Consider the following 26190-nt stretch of genomic DNA (forward strand, 5'->3'; position numbering starts at 1 on the left):
AGCACTTACTCGCTGTCAACAGCCAAGGGGGCAAGTCACACAAAGGCTCGCTCTTGTCCTTAGTTACAAAGCCTTCATTGGCAAGTGGCCTTTTGAGGATGAGTCATTTCCCACAGGTACCGAAAGTACATGGAAGCACACGCTCCTGCTGGGTTTCCAACCATTCAGTCACCAGCCGGAAGAGACAATTTATCGTGTCCTCAGGCAGAGCCCAGATTTCCTCATTTGTTACCGTCACTGGTCCCGGGGGCTCGGCCAGAGGGGGCTCGGCCAGAGGGGGCTCTTGGAAGTCTTTGGTCGTCCTTGCCCGAGATCCTGGGCAAAAGAAGGGAGAGGAAAGCAGGGGTTAAACAGGATTGTCCCCTTAGCCCCTTAGCCTGAAATGAAGGCTCATTTATCTACCAATTGCTGGGATGATTGATAAACACGTGTGGATTGCTTGGGCCAGCCGAAGTATCCAAAGGCCACGGAGACCAAAGGCCCTCTTTCCTGTTACCATTAATCCCCTAGTGATTCCATGTGTCCCACGTGCCACATGCCTCTGGTCAGTTGGACAGCCTCGATAGCCCAGGAGCCCGGCAATGAGGGGCCGGCACTGGTGGAGACGTTATGCCTCCAGCCCGCGACACCTGGGACACATCCCCGTCCCCCGGTTTAGCTTGCCTGGATGTTATTACTCCCATTTCCATTGCCTCTCCTGGTGGAGGAATCATAGGATCAGTGTCACGAGGGGACTTAGTCTAATCCCCCAATCTTGTAGAGGAGGAACTCTCCAGGAAGTGAAGGGCACGGCCAGAAACAGTTGGGTATTAAGTTGGCAGGGTCAGCATTCGAGACCAGGCCCTCGGCCTCCCGGTTTAGTCCCTCTCCACCGTTTGTCATTTTGCTCCATCGTCCCGGCCCTTCTATCAATCCGTGTCTCCCATTTGCCGGTCCCTAGCTTGGTGTGGTCTTGCTGAAGGACATCGTCCGCCTTTGTACATTGACTCTTTCCTTTCGTCTGTCGGGCTTTTAACTGTTTGCCATTGCGATGACGTTGTCTGACGCAGAATCAGACTCTCAGAGACCGAGAGCCGGGGGGCCTCGGAGCCGGCCAGTCCAGCGCCAGATCCCCGTCTGCAGCGGAGCCGGGGGCCCTCTCATCCCGGGCCATCTCAGCCGCATCTCTGCCGCCTTCCAGTCTGGCTGCCCGCTCTCATTTGATCGGTCCCCTCATTTGCTGTCACTGTTTCCTTGTGTCTGAAAACTCCTGGTGCCCATTACCCTCTTCTGCTCTTCCCCTAATACAATCCCATGGGGCCACACACAGCTCCAAAGTGGCAGTGGGGAATCTGTGTTCTGGTCGTTGCCGTTGATATCATTAACAACAGTAAGGGTTTTCGAGGGCTTTCCTTCCAAGAGGATAAATATCTCGGGAAGATCCCGACAAGCTGGGGGGTGTCTTATCATTCCATTTTACAGTCGAGGAAACTGAGGGAGACAGGGATGAAATGACTTGGCCAGGGGCTCACAGCTCAGCTAGTGTCTGAGGCTGAATTTGAACTCGGTTCTTCCTGACTCGGGCCACTGCACCCTAGGTCCCAGGTTATCAGTCTGTCTGCCCATGTTCATCTTGGTGTTTGTGGCTGTTCCAAGTCTCTCTGATGCTGTAACTGCTCTTCCCTCCTCCCTCTCACTCACTGAGATCAGCACTGGGGAAGTGACGATCCTGCCCTCAAGGAACTTCCGTGTTTATGTGATTAAGGGACACTGATAATTTCTCTAAAGCGATGACTTTAGACCATCTGCAGTCAGGCCGTGCCACCATGTGTGTGCGTGCACATGTGTGCGCTCAAGAAACTCCAGTGGCTCCCTATTGCCAGAGAGAAAAGTCCCATTGGCCAATGAAAGCCCTTCCTAACTTGTGCCTGACCTGACCTTTCTAGCCCATTTCCTCTCCCACATGGTCCGGGTCATGTAGTCTTGCTTCATTTCCCACCTCCATGATTTTGCACATCTTGGACGTATTTCCCCTCAGTTTCCTCCAAATGTCTCTGTGTGTGCCGGGTCATTTTTCCTAGATCGATCCATCGCCATCGGCTTTTTAGTAAAAAGGGTTCTTAGGGCCTGGTGCTACAGGAGAAAAGGCAAAACCTAATCCCTGTGCCCCAGACCCCTTCTACTGGGATGAGGACCGGGGGGCCGCCTGGAGGGGACAGGCAGCCAGTCCTCCCTTTGGCTTAGGGGGTCCCAAGTCCCCGTCCCTCCCGGGCCAGGATCCGGGGAGAAGGGTTACGGATAGGACACGGAAAAGGGTGCCCTGGGGCGGTGATCCGAGGGCCAGGCCTAGTGGGTGAATGAGGGAGCCTTGAGGCTAAGCTAAGCCCTTCCACAGAGGAAAACAGGTAGCTGGCCCTTTGGTGTCCTGTTTGTGCTCTGGGGATACAGAAGAGTCGAGGGAAACTTAGATGGATCCAATTGGATCTCAAAAGGTCACCATTGGGCGTTTGAGCTCACTGTCCTAGGGAAGTGACGATCAGAAATGCAGATGAGTTCTGATCACTTTAATAGGCGTTTGTTCAGGACTGAGTATGGCTAGGGCAGGAGGTTCAAAGATCAAAGGGCAAGCCAGTGACCTTTCCCTGACCAGTGCAATATTTGTGCAACCAAGGAAGGCTAGAGGGATGAAAGGCTGAGAGGGAAACTCAGGATCCCTCGAAGCAGCTTCTGATGGCTCAGTATGGGTGGGGTTGTCCCTTAGGCCAGTGGAGAGGCCCTTCCCACCTAGGGGGCTGGTAGGAGGAGGTGTGCAGATCCGGACGGCTATGGAGGAGATCTTGTGGCCCCAGGGATGGGAGGACGGAACGGCTGGTCCAAGGGGAAGAGTGAGGGCTGGCGATTCACAGGCCATGAATGACCAAAACGGGAGATCTCCCAACCTCAGGGATGGGCGAAGGCCAAAGCTGGGGCAGGCCGTTGGGGCACGGTCCAAGCACGGCTCTGGGCCCGACTTCTCCTCCACTCGTCCAACAGGTGTCAGAGAGAGGTCAGGGCTGGACGTGGAGAACTGGAAAGCTGCAACAGTCGCCCAAAGAAAATCGTGGCACCCGTGGGGGCCCGTTGAGGGAAAGGCGGGATCGACAGGCAGGGAGTTGGAGGATCAGGAGAGAAGGAACGGCCTTTGGGAAAGGGATAGTGAAGCCTGAAGACAGAGAGTCCTCAGAAGGAGTGGGGGGCTCTCGAGCTGACGGCGCACACCCTAAAAGTGTATGGCCCCAGAGAAGCGAGAATTAGCCCAGACTCAGCTCAGGGAGGAGCTGGCAATGCCCGAGAGGGTGTCGGAGGGGACGGGGCAGACAGTGGGGGAGTGCCGGCTCTGGAAAAAAAGAAAAACAAATAAACCACGCTTCCCAAGGAAAACAATCCGAGGCGAACGCCTTGTCACCCTTAAAAGTGTGCTCTAAAGGGCAGCAAGTGCCCAGAAAGAAAAGTGGGCAATAGGGACACTCAGGGGGAAGGGAGAGGCCGAGACTGTCGACCCCCCAGAGAAAAAAAGGGCATGGTCTGGTGGGGCCACGGGGAGACAGGAGGGAGGAAGAGCAAGGCCGGGTAGAAAACAGGGAAGGGGCCAATGAAGAGGTCATGGGTAAGGCATGAAGGGCCAGAGAAGGGGCTTGGTTGTATTGGCTTTGAGATCAATGGAGGAAAGGGAGTCAGAAGCAAAGGGAAGAAGTCATCCTCATTTCCATGGCTTAAGTCTGCTAAGTGCTTTATGGGTATCTCATTTCATCCTCACCGCAACCCTGGCAGGGAGACGCTATTATTGTCATCCTCATTTTACACCTGAGGAAACCGAGGCAGACGGCACAGTGATTTGCCCAGGGTCTCACAGCTGGCAAGTGCCTGAGGCTGGATTGGAATTCAGATTCTCCCGGCCCCACGCTGCCCACTGTGGTGCCCCCTAAGTGAGAGAAGCAACGATTGGTGATGATTCCCCATTCCTAGGGATTTCTAATGATTCCTAGAGCACTGAGGTGGAGGGATCGGCTCCTACTGGGAGAATGATGACCTCCCTCAGAGTGAGGCAGCCCAGAAATAGGGAAAACCAAGCCCTGCTGGACGTGGCCACAGGGAGCCCAGGGACCTCACATTGGATGGCCCCAGTCTATTCCAAGAGCCCCCATTATATATATATATATATATATATATATATATATATATATATATATATATATATATATATATATATTTTATAATATTTATATATATATATTTTATAATATTTATATATATATATATATATATATATTTTATAATATTATATATATATATATATATATATATATATATAATACTTCACACACACACACACACACACACACACACACACAGTCAACTCCCTTTTCACCAATGAGGAGACAGATCCAGAGGCGGGTATAGAACTCGGCCAGAGACAGCTAACGCACATGGCAGTCAGAGGTGGGAGTCAAAGGCGCGTCCCAGGACCAGAGTTCGGGTATCCCAGAATCCCAAATCCCAGAAAGGTAGCCACTGAGACAGGGCCTCAGGATGGGGCGAGCTAGCCAGCTGCCTTCCAGCCTCTCCCTGCCCCACCTCCCAGGAAAGCTTCCCTCCCCCGGGCCCCACTGTTGGAGTTGCCTGGGATTGCCAGCCCTTGGGCTCGGCTTTTCTCGTCCCCAGCACAGGATCTTCAAGTATCAGTGCCCGTGGCAAACGCTGGGCCGCATTTGGAGGGATGGCCTCTCTCCCTCCTTTACTAGCCGGAAACTCCCCGAGGACAGGGAGCCCTCTTAGACTCCCCGGAGTTGCCTCGCACGCAGCGGGGGCTCGGTGCAGGCCGCTTGACCGATTCCTTCTGCCAGGTGTCTGCTCAACAACTCGCTCGGCAAGCTGCCCACCCCGCCCATCTGGGCCCATTTGTCCAGCTGAGCTGGCTGTGAGTGCTCCGGGGCCCGGGGGCCGGCCAGGTGAAGGGGGGAGAGGGCAGCCCGAGATGCTCCAAGCTTAGGAGAGGGCCGGGAAAGTAAGTTACCCAGCTCCCCTCCCTTCCTCCACTTTGCCGGGAAAGCTGGCCCGCATGGTACGGACCATCAGCATCTGTCGGACCCAGAGTCCCGGGTGGACCATGTAGACCTGGAGCCCAGACCAGAGGCCTGGTTCAAACCTGGACCTCCAGCCTAGACCTTCTAGCCCCTTCTGTAGCCTCAGGCACCCTGGAGTGTCAGAACTAGGAGGACCCTTTGAGGATCAGTGTTAGAGGAAGTGAAAGAGAAAGAAGTGGCGTACCCACAATCCCACATGTTAGTAAAGGGCAGAGTCAAGATTTCCAATCCAATATTCTTGTGTGGCGAGTCTCAGTATGGGCCCACCAGCTAACTAGGGGAAAGAGGCCCCTTTTCTCTCCCCTACCATGCCATCTTCTCCCCCTCCCTTTCTCTGCTCCTTGCACCCCATTTCTATCACCCCTTTTACCCCTCTCTCCCTTCCCACTGTGCTCCCTCTCCCTGCCCTACACCCCTTCTCCCTTCCCCTTTCCCCTCTTTACTCCCTTCTCCCCTCCCCATGCTCCCTTTTCCCTGCCCCTGTATACTCTTCTCCCTTCCCACTGTGCTCCATCTCTCTGTCCTGCACACCCTTCTCCCTTCCCTCTTTTCCCTTTTCTTCCCCCTTTCCCCCCCCCCTGCCCCTTCCCCCTCTCTCCCTTCCCTTGTGCTACAGAAGCCCCATGACTCCATTCCAGAAGGCAGCACTGGGGCTGCAGAGCCTGTGGCGCGCCCTGGGCCTGGCTCTGCTTCCTGTGGAGCCCGAGGGATTCCAGGGTCTCTATGCAATGGAGACCACTCAGTTTAGAGCCAGAAGCCTTAGGTTCAAATCCTCCCTCAGCTACCTAAGAGCCAAATGACCTGCACCGGGCCAGTCTCCCATGCATAAGGGGGCAGTTAGTAGATTGGCGAGGAGAAGGAGATAGAGTCCAAGATGCTCTCTGGGTCCAGTGCCCTGTGAGCCCCTCAGGCCCCACGGGGTCTTTCTGCCCCCTTCCCACAGGGGCTTGGAGGAAAATCAGGGAGAGCCCAGGGAGCTCTGTCCCCCAGGACTGTGAGGTCTTGACGGTGCTGTAAGTCCGCTCCTTTGGGCTCTCAGACCCCTGCCCGGCAGCTGGAGGAGGAGGCCGGTCACCCTCCCCATGCCATCTTAGTTCTTCCTTTCCCCAGCAGAAGGAAGCCCAGGCTCCAGAAAGAAGGGGCCCGTGTCCCCAGCTGGCATTGCGCTCCGGGCCTCAGTCCCAGGGCCAGCAAAGCCTCCCGTCGGGAGGCCTTACAACCTACCCCCCCCCGACCCGTAGCACTCCTGGGCTACGGGCCGACAGGATCCATGGCCACGCAAGACAAGGATATTTTCCTTTTCAAACCAAGGCCTGTGCTGCTCTAGGAAGTGTCCTAGGCCTTGAGCCTGCTCCAAAGCCCCTCTTCTCTGCCCAGCCTCAGCCCAGAGAGGGAACCCCAGGCTCCAGCCGGCCATCTTTCCATCCATCCGTCCACCCACTCACCCATGCGTCCATCCAGCTCCTGTGGCGGCGGCAGCTCTTGGCTAGTCCTGGATACCGTATGTGTGCTCGGGGACGGGCAGGGCCCAGCGTGACCGACCCTAAAGTCGAGCCACAGGGCGAGTGGGCCATAAATTAAGCAAGCCAGCGCAGACACTAGGATACCCCGAGAATAAATCTCCGGCAGGATCTGGAGCTCGGCACCGGCCGGGGAAGAAACAGATGGAGGGAGGGATCTTAAACCCCGAACTCCTGCCAGCTCTTCTCTCCCCTCCTCCAAAAGTCCCTCTAACTCGCAAGGACAGTCCACAGAGGTAGGGACAAGGGACCCCAGAGGCCGAGGAGACGGGACTGGGCCAAGGCCACACAGGTAGGTGGGAAGTGAGAAAGTCCAGAGAACCAGGACCGCGCTTTAGCTTGATGCCTCCCAGGCCACTGTGGTCCCAATCCTGGTGCCTCTGGTAAGTCCCGTGGCTCAGGCCCGATCCTGACCATGTTGGTGCCTCTCTAGATCCACTGGCTTCCTTTGGCCCCTTTTGTGGGATTTGCTGCCCGCCGAGTCCTGTTCTGGTGCCAAAGCAACGAGCGCCAAAATGAGCTGCTTTTCTGTGAAACGAGCTCTTCCAGGCAGTTTCTGCTGTTTGCCCTCCTCAGCCCCTTGGTCTCACAGTCCAAACTTGCTTCCCCCCGTCCCTTCCCAGGCCCCCTCGGTGAGGAGAACGGGCCCTGTTGCCGCCTTGGCTGGATCCAAATGCTCCCTGTACCCATCCAGGAAGTCCTTTCCATGGCCTAGCTATGGAGGACTTGGCTGATTTTGGAGACGGGCCCAGCTCCACATCCTCTCCACCAAGTGCTTGAGCCTGAAACGTACCCTCTCCCGGTCTATCCCCTTGGATAGATCCTTTTCCCAGCCAGCAGAGGTGCTGCCAGTCTGACCTTCCTCTGTACCCGCTGCGGTCCACAGAGCTTGGAGGCCATTCCCTTCTGGTGGGAATTTGACCCTCTGAGAGGTAGAGACTCTTAAGGCAGCACAACTTTTGGAGCAGAACCATAGACCCTGGGGCTCCCGACTTATCATCCAGGACTTCTCCCTCCTCCATCTCCCCATGCCCCCTGTTATGAGTTGGAATCCTGTTCAAGTCCCTGAACCTGTGGGCTCGTTGGACACCCAAAAGGACTTTGCCGAAATGGATGCTCCTTCCCACAATGCACTTCATCTGTCCCTTCTCAGCCCAGGCTCTCCAGATTGTCCCAGTTTCCCCAGAAACCCTTTCTAGGGGCTCTATCCATCAGGTGGGAAGCCTTCCTCTCAGCCTCCTGCCATGTGGATACTTAAGAGAGAGAACATCCTGAGGCTGCCTGCCCCCAGGGGTCTCCCCATCCTTCCAGCTGCTCATTCTTGCCACAGAAGATGGAAAGGAAGGAAAGTGATTGGGGACCAAGGGAGAGGGAGAAGTCAGGTTGGGGAGGCCTGGACCAGGAACCAGAGTGGCAGTCTCCCAGTGGGAGGCCTGAGGGCCCTGAGGCTGTGGGACCTGCCTCTCGCTGCTCCCAAGTCACTAAGGTGGGTCTGCCACTGAGCTCTGTCTGCTTGCCTCCTCCCAGAGTCCTTCGGGGGAACGCGATCAAAACAATCGAGGATGGGGTCTTTGCTGAGCTTCCTCACCTGGTGGAGCTGTGAGTGTCACTCCATCCCCGGGACCAGGGCCCGCTCACAGGTTTCTGTTGAAAGGTGGGGGTGGAGAGGCAGTGAGCCCCCTCCAACTTCAGCCCGACTCCAGGTGGCCTAGAGCCATCTCCTTGTGTCCCATTGCAGGGCAGAGGATCCAAGCAAGTCAGTTGGAAGGTGCCTTCTTAATATAGAGAAGGGGGGAGGGGCTAAGAGGACCTTGGAACAAGCAATGGCAGAGCTGGGGGCAGAGACCCCACATTACCCCCCAGCCCCAAATCGGGACTCTCTCCCATTGGAGCCGCTTTATCTCCCACAGAGACCTTTCCAGCAACCAAATGGCCGAGCTGCCTCCGACACTGTATGAGGGCCTCCACGACCTCCAGATGCTGTGAGTCTGACCCGCTTTGTTGTCTAGGGGCACCCACGGCCTTGTTGTTGGCCTCCGGGGCCGAGCCTCCCCGTCCCAGTGTGCTGGAATTGGCCCAAAGTCATTGTCCTTATGGTTTGAGGGGTGAAGGATGAGAGGTTTGGGGGAGGGTGGAGACAACCCTGGGGCATCCAGACTGGATTATTCCCCTGACCAAGCAGAAGGAACAGTTTCCCATAAGCCTCACTGCACCTCCTCATTCTGACACCACAAAGCCAATGTGGCTACAGAAGCACCACTGCCGCCATTGAGAAACTGAAGCTGAGATTTCCCCCACTGCCCCACGATGCCTAGCCCGGGCGGTGTGGTGAGCACGGTGGGGAAAGAGCGGCAAATGACCCCTCCCCTTCTGCTCCCCGCTCCCAGGAACATCTCGGCCAATCCTCTGAAGGAGATCCCTTTGAACCACTTTGACAATCTCTCCCACCTGCAGTCGCTGTAAGTGCAGGAGCCTCTTGGCTGGGGGCTGGGGGGTGGAGGGACGCAAGAAGGGGAGGCTGAAGACCCGGACTTTAGAGCTGGGGGGGCCTCAGTACCTACCTGATCCTGGGGTTTTGTTGCCGAGGAAACCGAGGCCCCCAGATGCCCGGTGACCTTCCCCTCAAGGGGCAAGACTTCTGCTGGCTGCCCAAGTCCTAGATGGGGTTGACTGACCCCTTTCTCTCCTCTCACTTCAGGAGCATGAAGGGCATGGAGATCCCCAACATTCAGATCCATGTTCCAGAAACTGGGCAACCTGTCTTACATGTGAGAGCCCGGGGTGGGGGTGGGGGGGAGAGACAGGGGAGGCTGGCTAAGGGAAGGCTGGGAGGCGGGAGCCAGAACGAGCCCTTAACCAGACTCCTGGGGAAATAGGGCAATCGGGACAGGGCGATGGGGATCGGTGGCAGCTCAGGAGGCATGGGCCTCCTGTGGAGAAGCTGGCGGGGCTGGGGCCCTTAACATCCCCACGCCCTTGTACCAAAGGGGCCTCCAGCCAGGGGCCTCCACCAAGGCCGCTGGCTCATTAGCAGCCCCTGGAAGCCAGAAAGTCGGTTTGTGAGGTCAGTTTTCGGGGCTGTGGGAAACCTTATTGCAGAGGCCGCTTGGTCATGTGAGGAGGGCGTGGATGTGAGAGGGATGGAGGGACGAGCAGGAAGAGGGAGAGCCTCACACTGAGCACTGAGACCCCACAGTTGGAAAATGACCTGGACCAGTTGGAGACACCATTCAGAGAAGGGAGATGGGCCCAGGGTCTGCTTTAGAATCACAATAACAATGGCTGGCATTTATCTAGTACCTACTGTGTACTGGGCACTGTGCTAGGCACCTTATAGCTACGATCTCATTGATCTCCACAGGTAGGTGATAGTCTGGTCCCCATTTTACAGTTCAGGAAACTGAGGAAGGCACAGGTTTGGTGACCTAGCCAGGGAAACAGCACGGAAGTGCCCGAGACTAGATTTGAACTCAGATCTCCTTAACTTTGGATCCACGGCCTGTGGATCCTGCAGATACTTGTGGAAGAGCCACCAGATGTGCTCTGCTTGGGCCGGGGGGCAGAAGCCAAAGGGGCAGGGAGGCGGGGTTAGGCCGGTCTCTTTTAGGAGCGGGTAGGTTCAATGGAACTGGAGATCACCTGTCACCCGGGCACGGGGCTGAGTGATGGAGGTACGAGGCAAACGGGGCCGGTCCCCGCCCTCCAGGAGTTCCCGTCTTTTGAATGTCCTGTGTCCCGTAGATACGTAGAGTCTGAGGTAGCCGCCGCCTGTCCGGTGTGAGATGGCGCAGGGCAGTGGAGATGGGAAACTGGAGGTCAAGGTGGAGGTCAGGGCTGGGAACTGCTTCTGAGAATCCTCCACCCTGAGCTTATGGGAGCCGATGAGATCGCCGAGGGGGACAGTGTAGAGGGAGAGGAGAAGAGGACCTCCCCATTGGTCAGTGTGGAGGAGGAGACCTGGGAAAACGCAAGAGAGCAACCTGCAGGAAAGGGGGCGCCGTCAGTCCCAGGCTGCAGACTGGGCCGGGACTGGGCCCGCCACCACCTCGGCCACTTTCCTCCACAAGACCTTTCTGTGCTTTCTCTAATCCTAACCCCCCACCCCCACCCCGGCTACTGATGCTTCCCTGCCAGCCCCAACACCCCCAGGCCTCTCCCATCCTTCCTCAGTTCCGTCCGGCTGATGGGTTACCTGGCGTGGCTCTCCCTCCTCGGAGGCCTAAAGTGGGAAAGCAGGCTCCACAGCCTCTCCTCTCTCTTGCTAACTGCGGTCTACCTCTTGACTTCACTCCCCTGTCCCTGCTCTCTCTGAAGGCAGAGAAAGGGTGAGACAGAGGCTCCCAGAGGAAGGTTGAGGTGGCCACGGGGGAGGTGGAGAGGTGGGAGTGGTGGTGGTGGGGGCCCCTCCCTCTCTGGCTCCCACTCCCACTCCTGAACCTTTCTTCTCAAAGAGCAGCAAGGCAAATTTGGGCACTGAGGTTGGCAAGAGGGAGCAGAGGGGGTGACTGGAGGCACTGATTTTAGGGCACTGGGCTGAGAAGGGCGGAGCTGGCCAAGAGACCCCAAAGGCTGCAGGGGCTGCCAAACTCGACCCATAGCTTTTCCGTGCTCCCACCTGGAAAGCTTCCAGGCGGTGGAAGCCATGGAACAGGAGGCCAGGGCGAGCCGCCGGAAGTCCCAGCGCCCAGGTCAATGCGCCTCAGATTCCCAGCCAGGCAGTGACCCTCCCTCCTTCTGGCCCCTCCCTGCAGCTACTTCGACCACTTCCAGTACTGCAGTTACGCCCCCCACGTGCGCAGCTGCCAGCCCAACACGGACGGCATCTCGTCCCTGGAGAACCTCCTGGCCAACCTGCTCCTGCGGGTCTTCGTCTGGGTCATTGCCTGTGCCACCTGCCTGGGCAACGTCTTCGTGGTCTGCATGCGCACCCTCATCGTGCCCGAGAACTTCCAGCACGCCATGGCCATCAAGTGTCTGTGCTGTGAGTCACCGCCACGGTCTTGGGGACTCCAGGCCCCGTGCTCTCCCCACTAATTCTGAGCAACAAGAATTTTCAGGCCCATTTTCCAAATGGGGGAAGTGAGGCCCGAAGGGAATCTCCTGCACCCTGAGTGCCTTCTGGGGTGCCCTTGGGGAACTTCCGTGCTAGGTGGGCGATGGGCCCCGAGACCTCCATAGAGCAGGTGCCATTTCCAAGGGCCTTGCAGAGGCCCAGAGGGAGAACCTGAGCTTTCCCCTGGATTCCAGCAAGCTCTAACTTTGGAAATGGAGGCTCTAGCAAGGTTCCCTCCCAAAGCAAGGAAGTGGTCCCTCGGGCCGGCCTCGGTTCTCCCCTATCTGTGAAATATTGGGCTCTGACATGCACCAGTTCCTAATTCCAGAAACAGCCCCTCCCAGCTGGAGCACGCATGCATGCACACACGTCACCCACGGGCAGACTCCCCGCCGCCCCGACTCGGCCCAGGCTCACCCACCTCCCCACGACGGCCGTCTCCACCGGGCTGCTCCCCGTCTCCCCCCAGGTGCCGATTTCCTCATGGGAGTCTACCTGTTCTTCATCGGCGCCTCGGACCTGCGCTACGCCGGCGAGTACAACAAGCACGCCCAGGCCTGGATGGCCAGCCCCCAGTGCCAGGCCGTGGGCTGCCTGGCCATGCTGTCCTCCGAGGTCTCCGTGCCCGCTCACCTACGTGACCCTGGAGAAGTACGTCGGCATCGTCTTCCCCTTCAGCCACTACCGGGCCGGCCGCCGGCAGACCCTGCTCACTCTGGTGGCCATCTGGCTGGTGGGCTTCACCATCGCCGTGGTGCCCTTCTGGAGTCGGGGCCCTTCGGCAACTACTACGGCAGCAACGGTGTCTGCTTCCCCCTCCACTTCGACACGCCCGACAGCGCCATGGCCCAGCACTACTCTACGGCCATCTTCCTAGGTGAGGGGGTCCGGGGGGCGGGCTCTCAGGAGCAGGGGTCGCCGCCATCCCGGACCACGGGCTGGACACCTCATTGGCTACCCACAGAGAGGTATAGAGAGTCGAAATCTCAGACATCTGGAGTCCCGCTTGGAGGCCAGGTACCTCCAAAACTCCCTCCAAGCTCCCAGTGCCTCCTCGGAGTTCGGCCATAGGGTCCCAGACCTAGAGCTGGAGGGGACCTCGCAAGGACCCCCTAGGGGGCCGAGGTCACCCCAACTGCATCTGAGACTAGGAACCCTTCCCCGCTTCAGGGTCACGGTACCCTCGGCAGTCCGGCGCAGAGGACGCCAAAGGATGCCATCCCAGAATCAGAAGCACTGAAGGAAATGCTCAAATTCAATATGAGGACCATGAAATCAGGGGCCATTTTTCTGTCATTCCAATTTGCATCCCCCAATATCCGTCCACAGACTCTCTGGGAGTCCGTGATCCCTAGGCCCAAAGGTCCTGCTCTAGAAAGAGAGCCCATGGATCAATGGATTCATTAAGTCTATGCTGTGCCTTAAGTTCTGAGGGGGGTTCCAGCTCTCCAAAGGCAAACACTACAAAAACAGTCGCTGTTTCCCATCAGCCCTCTGGCAGGCAGCTGTTGGGTACAAGGGGGACAAAGATGACAACTGAAGGGGCCTTTACCCTCGAGAGACAGGCTCTAATGCGAGGGGCAACAGGTGTGAGCACAAGACACAAGTGGGAATTTGTACACGGGTGATACATGTAATAGGAACACCTGCACACACGCATGAATGGACACATGGGTAGTTATGTGATGTGTGGCTGGGCGAGTGTACGCCACCCCCTCTGATCTTTGCCTTGGGGAGAGGGACCTGTGTACCTCAGTAAAGCTGGGATCAGACGGACAGGTCACAGTAGAGAGCTCTGCTAAAAGGTGATCCCCCCAGAGAAGAAAGCAGCAAAGCACTCTGGGACCCTTGCTGGGAAAACCCCACGGATAGCTTGCTCCATGGGGTCGTGAAGGGTCGGATCCCGCCGGACAGCCACCACTTGCCCACTGGGTCGGGGAGAGGGAGAAAGGCTCTCCCTGACACCGGGGCCAGCATCAGAAAAGGTTTTGTGAGGGAGAGGGAGCTAGAGCTCTGTCAGAGGGAGGTAGAAGGGTGAGCACATCCCATCCACGCACACCATTCTGTGCCGCCACAGGGGTCAACCTGGTCGCCTTCATCACCATGGTGATAGCCTACAGCAGCATGTTCCACTCGGTCCGGGTGTCCCGGGCCCGCTCGGCAAAGCCCAGCTCCTTTGCTCGGGAGGTCTCTATCGCCAAGCGCTTCTTCTTCATTGTCTTCACTGACGCCCTCTGCTGGCTTCCCATCTTTCTCCTGAAGCTGCTGTCGCTGCTGCATCTGGAAATCCCAGGTGCCAAGGGCGAGGGGGAATCCTCCCCGAGCGCCCCCTCCCTGCCTGCCAGCCCCTCTCTGTTTCCGTCTCTGCCTTTGGGGGGCTGTGGAGGGAACCTGGGATCTCCAGCCAGGGCTGACATTGTGAAGCAGAGGCCAAGGGGGGGGGGGGAAGAGAGAAGGGATGGAGAGAAAGAGGCAGAGCCCGAACAGATGGAAGACTTGGAGTAGGAAGGGACATTTCACAGTAGGAGAAACTGAGGCTCAGGGAGGACAAGGGGCTTATTTGAAGTCACTCCACTTTTAGCAGTCAGGCTGGCCTTGGGAGCCGGGCCCTCAGCTACCACACGTGGGCACCTCACTCCGGGATCTGGCCGGTTGGGCTTGGGGGGGGTGGGCCCCCGCTCTTCTGCTGGCCTGCCCCCCTCCCCCCCCCACAACCTCCTTGGCTACCATCCGCTTCCCTCCCTCAGGCACGGTCACCTCCTGGGTGGTGATCTTCATCCTGCCCATCAACAGCGCCCTGAACCCCGTCCTCTACACCATCACCACGACGCCCTTCCAGGAGAAGCTCAAGCAGTGTCTGCGGCGCGACGGCCGCCCCCCGGCTTCCTCCCGGGCCGCCGAGCCCAGCTTCGCCCTGGTGCCGCCCGGGCCCGCGACGGGGACCTGCCCGAGCCGGCCGGCCAGCGCACCCGGAGAACTGAGCTGGAGATAGAGGACTGAAGGGGAGGAGACCCGAGGGGTCCTCCGTGGGGTGTGCATGAGTGTGGAGAGTGCATGTGTGTCTGTGTGTGACTGTGTGAGTGGTCTGGTGTGCGGGTGTGTGTCTGTGTGTATGTCTGTGTGCATGTGTGACATGTGTGTGTGTGATTGTGTATGTGTGACTGTGTGAGTGACTGTGTGTGTGTGTGTGACTGTGTCTGTGTATGTGTGACTAAGTGTGTATGTGTGAGTATGTGTATGTGGCATGTGTGTGAGTGTGTATGTCTGTGACTGTGTGTGTATGTGAGTGTGTCTGTGTGTGCATGAGTGTGTATGTCTGTGGCATGTGTGTGACTGTGTGTGTGAGTGTGACTGGCATGTGTGTCTGTGTGTGACTGTGTGCGTGAGTGTGTCTGTGTGTGCGTGGGTGTGTGTCTATGTGTATGTCTGTGTGCATGTGTGTGTGTGTGATTGTGTATGTGTGACTGTGTGAGTGACTGTGTGTGTGTGTGTGACTGGCATGTGTGTGTGTGACTGAGTGTGTCTGTGTATGTGTGACTAAGTGTGTATATGTGAGTATGTGTATGTGGCATGTGTGTGACTGTGTGTATGTCTGTGATTGTGTGTATGTGAGTGTGTCTGTGTGTCCATGAGTGTGTATGTCTGTGGCATGTGTGTGTGACTGTGTGTGTGTGTGTGACTGGCATGTGTGTGTGTGTCTGTGTGTGACTGTGTATGTATGTGGCGTGTGTGTGTGACTATGTGTGTGTCTGTGTGACTGTGAGTATGTGTGTGTATGTGGTGTGTGTGTGTGACTGTGTGTGGCATATGTGTGTATGAGTGTGTGTGTGCATATGTGTGAGTGTGTGGTATGTGTGCATGTATGTGTGTGTCTATGTGTGAAAGAGCATGTGAGTGTGCGGCTTGTTGCAGCGTGTGACTGTGTGTCTGTGTGTGTGACTGTGTAAGTGTGTGTGTGTATGTGGCGTGTGTGTGACTGTGTCTGTGTGTGTGTGTCTGTGTGTGACTGAGTGTGTTATGTGTATGTGGCGTGTGTGTGACTGTGTGTGTCTGTGTGTGTGACTGTGTGTATGTGTATGTGGCGTGTGTGTGACTGTGTGTCTGTGTGTGACTGTGTAAGTGTTTGTGTGTATGTGGCGTGTGTGTGACTGTGTGTCTGTGTGTGACTGTGTAAGTGTTTGTGTGTATGTGGCGTGTGTGTGACTGTGTCTGTGTGTGTGTGACTGTGTGCGTGTATGTGTGTGTCTATGTGTGAAAGAGCATATGAGTGTGTGGCTTGTTGCAGTGTGTGGCTTGTGTGTGCATGCAGTGTCACATGCATGTGGCCGCGTGTGGTGTGATCCTGTGTGACGTGTGCACGTGTGTGTGAGTGCGTGTGGGGACCCGGATTCATATGGCGCTCACTGTGAGCACAGTCCAGCATCTAGGACCCAAGTTGTGGAGAATGTCCCAAGCTGCCTTTGCGGGGAGGAGGGGGGTCGCAGCCCCCAGCCTGGCCAAGGCCGCTCCCTCCCACAGCAGGTCCAGCCTCAGGACAATGGCCTGGTGCCCCCGGGGAGACCCTGGGTGCCGGGTGGGAGTGGTGGGGGTTGCCATGGCAGCCTCCAGCTCTATTCGTTCTAGCTCATTCGTACTCTGGGAGCAAACGTCACTTACCTCATATCAGGCACTGGGAAGATGGGCCTGAGAACTTAGGCCCACCCCGGCCCCAAACATACACAGACCATGCACACACACACACGCACACACGCACACAAATACACACAAACACAGTTGCCTGGAACCACTAGTTCACATTTGTCCGAAGTATTTGGGGACCAGATGAGAGGTTGGAGAGACCCCAGAAATCTCCCCAGCCTGTGGCCGCACTGTCAGACCCCACTAGAGAGAATATGTAGGCGCTCCAGGACTTACCCTCTGACCTCAAAAACGCTCCGGCGTTCCACAGCCCAGACCTGTTGCAGCCCTCGCCTTCCCCCCCAGATTCTCCCCGCCGGCCACCCTCGGGTGCCCCTGCAGGCCACCCCTGCCACAGGCAGCCCAGCCCTCCGTTCATCTTCTCCCCGCCTACAGGCGCTATCCGGGCCACTCCAGCCACATGCCCCTTCACTGTGCCCACCGTGCCAATTTGCCCCAACCTGTGCCATCCTGGTCTCAATCCTCCCTCCCTCTCCTCCCCAAAACAGGACAGCCACATGGGCTGATGGGTGTCTACCTATAGACATTTAGATGGGATTTGTCAGTGGAGGGGTCCCATGCCCTTTGCACCCTCTCTTCCTGCCCAGTTTCCCATGCCCTTATCCTCAGATCCTGGGTGCCAGCCTCCAGGCGCCGTACAGAGGAGCAGTGGGAAGAAGCACTCCCTTGACCCAGCTCTGTCCCTAACGGGACACACAACCTCAGCGTTGCCCTCTCTGGGCCTGGGTTTCCCAAGCCCCAGCCGAAGGGGAGCGGGCTGGCCGGGGAAGGTGTCCGCTTCTGATATTTAGAGCAGTTGGGTTGAAAAAGAAGGAACTCTGGAGCAGCCACAAATTGCGGGATCGGACCCCCAATGGTGGCCGGCGGAGGGCGCCCTCAAGGCCCTTCCAGAGAAATAGAAGACCCGGGGTGGGGGGGTAACCAAACTGCGTATCTTGGCCCGGCCCCAGTCCCCAAGGAAATCCTCAGGCCAAGCTGGCCTGCCTGGGGTTCCACAGGGTATCCAAGTCTCGACTTCTGAGCAGGGACAGCTGTCCCTCGCCCAGGACCCGCCTGGCACTGTCGGCACCTCCTGTCCCCAAGTACATCCACAGGATGGTGGGACAGAGAGTCTGAGACAGACGGTGACCTCTAACAGTCTTCAGGGCCCGGGGGACTCCTTTAGAGCATGTTCTGAGCAAATCTGGTCCCGAATTGTCCAGTGGCCTCAGAGGGGGGGCCGGCTCAGCGCCCCATTCCCACCTGGGTGACTTTAAGCAAGTCCCAGCCCTGCCGAGGTCCTGCAGGACCAGCTCTCTCGACACGGTCGGGGGAGGCGGAAAGAGGGGACGCCAAGTCCCTGATCTTGCCCGGACGGGCTCTTCCCTTGGCTCCGGCTGCCAGGGGATACCCCGAGATCTCTTCTGAGGGGAGGGCGAACAGATCTCCCCCAGCTGGGGCCCCTCACAGCAGCAGGAGCAGAAGGGGGGAAGAAGAGGGAAGAGGTCAGAATGAGGGAAACCCTCTCCCAGGCCCAGCAGCGAGGACAGGAAAGGCAGAGGCAGAGGACAGGGCCGTCCGCAAGGTACCCCCCTCCTCCCGGCAGGGGGCGTACCGAGGGACCCACCAATCCCAAGCTTTTCCTGCCCCCAGATGGGGCCGGGGCTCTTGGCCCCATCCAGTGTCCCTTGATGTACGGAGGTACAGAGGACACAAGCATTTATTTACCACCTACACTAGGCCAGATGCTGTACCAAGGGCCAGGAAGACAGAGCAAGGCCAAGACTAAGGCCTGCTCTTAAGGGCTTCCCCGGAGGTGATAATTCAAACCCATTTGGAGGGAACATGGAGCCCGAGACACACAGTAGACTCAGAGGGGTCCTTCTGAGCAGTGGGCTGCAGGGGGGAAGAACTGGCTCACCCTCCTCTCTCACACTCATTGCTGTGTAACTTTAAGTGGGCTCTGCCATCTTCCTGGACCTCAGTTTCCCCCTTGCTAAATTGGGAGTGTTGGACTCTCAGAGTCCACCTTGGTATATGAGCTTGAGTGTTGAGGTTCTGGTTTTCCTGGCCACCCAGGCTCCAGATGGGGCTCCCTTGATGGGCCCCTGGAAGTGGGCCCAGCCCAGAAGGGAAGTAGCCATCTCCCAGTTCCCACCCAGCAAAGCCGAGAATGGGCTGTCTGGTCCGGGCTGGGGAGGGGCACGTGGAAATGGGGAGAGGTCCCAGGGGCAGCCGGCACCTTGGCACAGCCAGCCTCCACTATGGGAGACGACCTCCCAGGCCTGCCTGGCACCCAAAGCTCAGAAGGCCTCATCCAGTGTGGGAGCTCCCAACAAACCGGGAGTAGGTGTGGGTCCCAGCCCCCAACGGGGGGGTGCATCTGGGACCTTTTCCTCATAGTTACACCCTTTATTACCATCTCCCTGGCTCCAAAATTGACCCTCATCCTGGATCTACCACGTGGCACACTGGGGTTTCAGACTGGTCTGAGGCTTTCGGATCCGGCCGGTCTCTTCTCCCACAATTCTACCGGCCGTGTGTGCTTCAGACCTCAGCAAGCTCCCTCTTTTCCAGGAAGCGTGCCCTGGCCACCCTGAGCCTTAGGGAGCTCCAGCAGGCACTCAGAAGCCTGCACAAGTAACCGGGGCCATAACTGTGGCGTCCGGGGAGAGAAGCCCAGGGCTCCCCCTGCTGCTCGGGGATGGTCCTCTGGCACTGAAAGTGGATCCATGCTGGAGGACTTCCTTCTCCTTCCTGAGAACAGCCGTTCTCCCACCCCAAGCTGGGCTCAAGCCGGCCCAAGGGCAAAAGTCAATGTGGGCCTCCAACCGTGGCAGAAGAGGCCCGGCTTAAGCTGGGAGAAGACACCCTCCTCCAAATGGAAATCCAAGTCAGGATCTTGGAAGCCAGCAATGATGGGGTGAAATGCCCGGGGTGGGGGGGGCTTGGAGGGGCTGAATAGGTGGAGAACTCTCCTAGGAGAATGGCGCGGCACCCAAGGATCCCAGACTTCCCAGAGCAAGGCCTTCCCCGAGGGCACCGACAGGCTCAGTGGACTCAGCCACTGTTGGGCCAGAAGCAGCTTGGAAGGCCGCCCCTCCTTCCACCTGGGGCTTGACGGGCCGGGACTCTGCCTGGTGCGGTAGCGGGTACAGGAGTGCTGGCAGACGTGTGGCTGGCTCCCACAAATGGCAGGGGCCCACGCAAAAGCCACTCGCCAGTGGGGGTAGGGCAGAAGCCTAAATCCAGAAAGGGACATCAGTGCTGGATGTAGGACTCAGTCACCAAGCCCAGTGAAAGCGCTCCCTACATGCCAGGCCTGGTGCTAAGGGCACAAAGAAAGGTGAAAGCCCAGCCCCTGTTCCCAAGAAACCCCATTCCATTGGGAGGCCAACCTGCGGATCCCCAGCTCTGTACAACCCCCCCACACACACAGAGTATGTGGAGGAGCAGCTCAGCAGGGAAAGGGCCAGGAGGAGAAGCAGCCAGTGACTGGCTCTGACAGGTGCAAGTGAGGGGGCAGGGTGCTCCTGGCACAGAGCCAAAGGCCCGAAGGTGGGTCAGTGAGCAAGGAGAGCAGGCTGGCTGAATCCTGGCCTCTTTTTCCTGATTTCATTTGTTTTTGAGCCCTCTCCTTTCATTTCCCAACCCATCTGAAACCCCCAATCTCTTAGAACAAAGACTAATACAGAAAGAGGGAAAACCACACTCCAGCGTCACAGAACACGTCACCGAGTCCAACGCTACGGGCAGCGCTTCAAACCCCCAGTGCCCCACCTCTGCCGACCAGGGAGAAGGTGCTTTCTCGTGTCTCTGCTTTGGTGCCGCGCTCCATCGTCACAGTGGCCTGGTGCTTTTGTTCTCTGCGTTCACATCGTCGTTGCGTCGTCTCAGTTTTGTGCCGTTTGCTTTGCCTCATATATTACACAAGTTCCCCCGCCCCACGTTCTTCGTAGTCAGACTCGGTGACATGTGTGTGGCCATTCCCCAGCCGATGGGCGCCGCCTTTGTTTCCAAGCTTTTGCTGCTACAGTCATGTGTTGTGCTAAATATTTCACTGTATGTGGGACCTTTCTTTTCTATCGCTGACCTTCTGGGGCTTTCCGTCTAGACAGTACTAGTAACTTTCAGCTATTAAGTCCCAAGTGTTCTCCACAACGCTTGGACAAAACCAACTCCACCAACTATGAAGTAGCGTCCCTCTTCCAACACTGACCATTCCCATCTTTTCTCTTCTTTGCTGCTTTACTGGGGACGAGGGAGGGGGGGGGAAGAGAACTTCAGTTTTTATTTCTCTTTAGTAATATTTTAGGGGTATTTATATATTGATATAAACATGTGGCATTTAATAGTTTCTATGATTGTTTCAAGAGCTGCTGTTCTTGTCGTTGACCACCTGTCCATCGGGGAATGGCTTTTATCTTATGTACGTGTCTTAATTCCCTATGTAAATTAGGTATCACATCCTCAGTGGAGATTTTTGATGTCGTTTTTTTTCCCTAACCGACCACCTTCCTTCTTATTCCGGTTGCATGGATTTGGTTAGTGCCGAAACATCTCTGTGATTCCGGAATCAAATTCTCGAACTTCTGGAATTGACCTTTTGTGATCAGCTCTGTGACTGAATAAAAATTTCTCCACTTGTCATAACTGTGAAAAATAGTGCCGCGTCTCTTGTGATTTTGTTCTAACGGGATTTGTTTTACTACTCCGACCACACGTCCGTTTTTATCCCGATTCCACGGTGGTAGACGCGTAAGATGAAGCCAGATTTCTTTCTAGTTTTCCTAAGTTTGTGGATAAGGAAGTCTTCCCTGAGTAGTTCTATTCTCAGGTCTATGAAAGCCTAGGCTGCTGGGCTCCCCCATTTCTCGTCGACCTTTCTTTGGTTCTGCTCCTTGTCAACTCCCCGACCTTTGGGACCAACCCAGAATCCTTCTGAGGATTTCGGTTTTAGGTCATGATTTGAGCTTTGGAAGTGCCGGTCGCACTGCATCCCTACTTTGGCCCCATTCTTTCCCTTGAAATTGAACCAAATGAATTCTATTCTAATTTTGTCTCAGCTGGGTCAGGTGTCTCCTGGTTACTGAGGGACATCATCAAACCTGGAAATTAATTCGGGGAAGGCTGAAGAGGTGTGAGAAAGTGGCAACGAAACCCTAACATGAGTAGATTGGGGGAGGGGAGCGGAGGGGTCCTGAGACTACCTGGCTTTGAGTGCCACAGACAGTGCTGGCCCATAGAAGAAATCCAATACTGATCCTGTCAGTCTGGAAGCTGCAAAACTCCATGGTGGGAACCACCCACAAATACCATTCCTCAACTGTACCGCTCAACCACCATGTTAGCACATCTGCCTAATCTTTGTTTCTCTTTCCCCAAAAGTTAGCTCCCTGATTCTGACTCTCTGCTAGATTCCCTTGAAACTTCAGCCCGCTTCGACTGGTGGCCCGATTATGTCCTACATTCCGCTGGAATGAGCCCACAGCTGATTTTTTTTTCTGAGGGAATTGCGGTTAAGCGATTTGCCCAGGGTCACACAGCTAGGAAGCATTAAGTGTCTGAGGCCAGATTTGAACTCAGGTCTCCCTGACTTCAGGAGACAGTTAGGGGGTACTACAGGGCAGAGAGCCCCAGGCTGGGAGTATATAGGTTAATTTACCAAGAAATATAACAGAATATAACACCATAACATAATATATATAATAGACAGGGGGTACTAGAGGGCAGACACCCCTAGCTTGGGAGTATATATGGTTATTTAGCAAGAAATTAAGAGAGTATAACATCATGACATAATATAATTTTACTTAATATAAGTTATTATAATATATATAATAGACACTTAGGGGGTACTACAGGGCCCAGAGCCCCAGGCTGGCAGTATAGAGCTTCAATTACCAAGAAAGATTACAGAATATAACACCATATTATATTATTACATATATAATAGTTAGTGGATACTACAATGCAGAGAGCACCAGGCTGGGAGTATATAAGTTTAATTAGAAAGAAATATAATGGAATATAACACTACAAGATAATATAATATATACAATACACAGCCATGTGTTACTACACGGTAGAGAGCCCCAGCCTGGGAGTATATTGGTTCATTTAGCAAGAAATATAACAAGATATAACACCATAACATAGTGTACCCTAATGTAATATATATGAGACAGTGAGGGGGTACTACAGGGCAGAGACCACCAGGTTGGGAGTATATAGTTTCTATGGCAAAGAAATATAACAGAATATAAGGCTATAACATAATATAATTTTAGTTAATATATTTTATTTTAACATATATACGAGATAGTTAGGACTAGTATAGTGCAGAGAACACCAGGTTGGGAGTATATAGATTCAATTAGAAAAAAACTAACACAATAAAACACCAGAACAGAACAGAACCCAATTTAATATAATATATATAAGAAACAGGAGGTACTAGAATGCAGAAAGCACTAGGCTGTCAGCATCTAGGTTCAATTAGAAAGAAATATAACAGAACAGGACACCATAACAGAATAAAATATAATATCCTATATCTAATAGACCATTAGGGCATAATACAGGGCAGAGAGCGCCAGGCTGGGAGTATCTAGGTTCAATTAGAAAGAAATATAATCCAATGCAATACCGTGACATAATATAACAATATAATATATATAATAATAAATTATAATAATATAATATATAATATAATAATGAAATAATAATATAATAGTTCTGTGGTAACACAGTGCAGAGTGCATCAGGCTGTGAGTATATAAGTTCAATTGGAAAGAAATATAACACGATAAAACACCAGAATGGAACAGAATATTAAAGAGACTGTTCACATGTACTAGAGCACGGAAAGCACCAGGCTGGGAAGATATAAAATCAATAGAAAAAAATAAAAGGCAATAAAACACTACAACATAATATATTATAAAATAGAAAAGAGACAGTGAGGAGGTTCTGCCATGCACAGAGGACTTAGCTGGCAGGATATAAACAAAAAAAATAAAATCCAAAAAACACCTAAAAAAATAATATATTAAAAAAACAATAATATAATGCAGGTATTAGGTATATAGAACCCAGGCTGGGATTAAATAAGTTTATTAAAAGAAATAAAGAATATAACACCATAACTAACAAATATATATAAAACAGTTGGGGTTACAGGGGCCAAGGCCCAGGTGATATATGTTCTTTAGAAAGAAAAAAAGAATATAACACAAAATTAATATATATATATATATATATATATATTATATATATATAATATAAAATAATAAATATACATAAAAACCCCATAAAATATAATTAAATTACAAAGAAATATAAAGGATATAACACCAAACATAAATAATATATATAATAAAAGAAATGTACTACAGGGTAGAAACCAGGTGGGATATAAATCAATTCAAAAATAAAAAATATAACAAAAAACATAATAAATAACAAATAATAAAATTGGGGCCCAGGGCAGAACCCTGCTGGGATATATGGGTATTTACCAAGAAATATAACAGGATATAAAATAAAATAAATAATATAATTTTATTAATATAATTATTATAATATATAGAAACAGTATCTAAGGCAAAGAGCCCGGGTGCAGTATAAGGTTTAATTCAAAGAAAATAAAGAATATAAAATAAATAATTAATATATTAATAGGAAAGTTAGGGGATACAGGGAGAAGCCCAGGTGGGATTATTGTTTATTTATAAAGAAATATAACAATTAACCATAAAAACATAATATATATAAAAACAGTAGGGTTTACTATGGGGCAAGAACCCCACCGGGAATATATTTCATTTGAAAAAAATACAACAATAAACACCAAACCAGGAAACCATAATATAATATATTAATAAATTATTAAAAAAATATACATTATTAAAAAAATATAAAAACAAAATAACATAAATATATATATATATAACATAATATGAGACATGAGGGCTAAAGAATATAAAACCAAAAAATATAATATTATATAGAATTAAAGGGGTACTCAGGAGAGCCCGGTGGGTATATATTAATAAAAGAAATAGAAAGAATAAACAAAAAATACAAATATAACGAATAATAGAGAGTTGGGACAACTAGAGGGCAGACACTCCTAGCTTGGGAGTATATAGGTGCATTTAGCAAGAAATATAACAGAATATAACACCATAACATAATATCATATAATTTTACTTAATATAAGTTATTATAATATATATAGAGACAGTTAGGGGCTACTATAAGGCCCAGAGGCCCAGGCTGTCAGTATAGAGCTTTAATTGCCAAGAAAGATTATAGAATATAAAACCTATTATATTATTACATATACAATAGACAGTTAGTGGGCACTACAATGTAGAGAGCACCAGGCTGGGAGTATATTGGTTCATTTAGCAAGAAATATAACAAGATGTAACACCATAACATAGTGTACCCTAATGTAATATATATGAGACAGTGAGGGGTACTACAGGGCAGAGACCACCAGGTTGGGAGTATATATTCAATTAGAAAAAAACCAACACAATAAACACCAAAACAGAACAAACAATTATTATAATATATAAAGAAACAGGAGGTACCCCAGTGCAGAAAGCACTAGGCTGTCAGCATCTAGGTTCAGTTAGAAAGAAATATAAGAGAACAGGACACCATAACATAATATAATATAATATCCTATACATAATAGATCATTAGGGCATACTACAGGGCAGAGAGCCTCAGGCTGGTAGTTTTGAAGTTCAGTTACAAAGAAATATAGTCAAACACCATAAGATAACAGAATATAATTTAATATTATGTAGGAAATTCACAGTGAGGTGGTACTTCAAGTGAGAGAGCGGGCTTGGGGTATATAATTTCAGTGAAAGAAATAGAAGAGATAGAAATAAGAAAATATCAATTTAAAACCTTTTTGGGGTAATCAATTTAGAACACGACGGGCCAGTATATGTCAATTAGAGGGAAAAGAACAATAAAACACCAGAATAGAACAAAAAAAAGACTGTTAGCAGGTAGAAGGCGAAAGCACCAGGCTGGGAGCAATAGTTTGGAAAAAAATAAACACAATGAAAGCTAATATAATATAATATAATAAAAACAAATGTAAAAAGGAATTAGAAGTTACTCTAGAGCAGAAGCTCCAGGCTGCAGTATAAAGTTCAATTCAAAAAAAATAAATAGAATATAAACAAACATAATACAATATATTAATAGACAGGGGTACTACAGGCAAAAACCCAATGGGAGTATATAAACAATTAAAAGAAAAAAAGAATAAAACAACATAACATAATATAAATTAATAATATAAAATCTTATAATATTCCAAAAATATATATATATATATATTTATATGTTCGGACTACTATAGTGCAGAAGCATCAGGCTGGGGAAAAGCAATTAGAAAGAAATATAAAAAACAAAACAAAACGAACAGGACACAATATAATATAAAAAAAAAAAAAAGACAGGAGAGGTGCTCCCAAAGAGGACTTAGCTGGGAGGATATAACAATTAGAAACAATATGCCTAATAGAACATCATAACAAATATTAGATTTAAAGAAATTAGGAAACTATAGGGGCACAAGGACTAGGCGGGAGGAATGATTCTATTAGAAAAAAATATAAACAATAAAAACACCATAAAAACAGATATACTATAACATAATTTAATGCAATATATATAATAGAGAGGTGGTATTACAGTATATAGAATACCAGGCTGGCATTAAATAAGTTTCATTCCAATGAAATACAGCAGAATATAACACCATAACATAACACAATATATATAATAGGCAGGAGGTATTACA

The 26190-nt window shown here is 52.3% G+C and overlaps 1 protein-coding gene across 1 annotated transcript; it reads left to right on the forward strand.

Annotated features, from left to right (window-relative positions):
- Nucleotides 1-1030: 1030 nt before the first annotated feature.
- On the forward strand, nucleotides 1031-16879 carry LOC100931707 (relaxin receptor 1-like). The gene is given in 14 exon segments (XM_031945091.1): nucleotides 1031-1179; nucleotides 2741-3025; nucleotides 8150-8221; nucleotides 8533-8604; nucleotides 9010-9081; nucleotides 9321-9353; nucleotides 9355-9390; nucleotides 11374-11603; nucleotides 12145-12298; nucleotides 12300-12448; nucleotides 12451-12552; nucleotides 13753-13968; nucleotides 14423-14603; nucleotides 16624-16879. Coding segments are annotated over 14 exon segments (2007 nt in total).
- Nucleotides 16880-26190: the final 9311 nt, after the last annotated feature.

The sequence above is a fragment of the Sarcophilus harrisii genome, chromosome X, assembly GCF_902635505.1.
Source record: "Sarcophilus harrisii chromosome X, mSarHar1.11, whole genome shotgun sequence".
Taxonomy (NCBI): domain Eukaryota; kingdom Metazoa; phylum Chordata; class Mammalia; order Dasyuromorphia; family Dasyuridae; genus Sarcophilus; species Sarcophilus harrisii.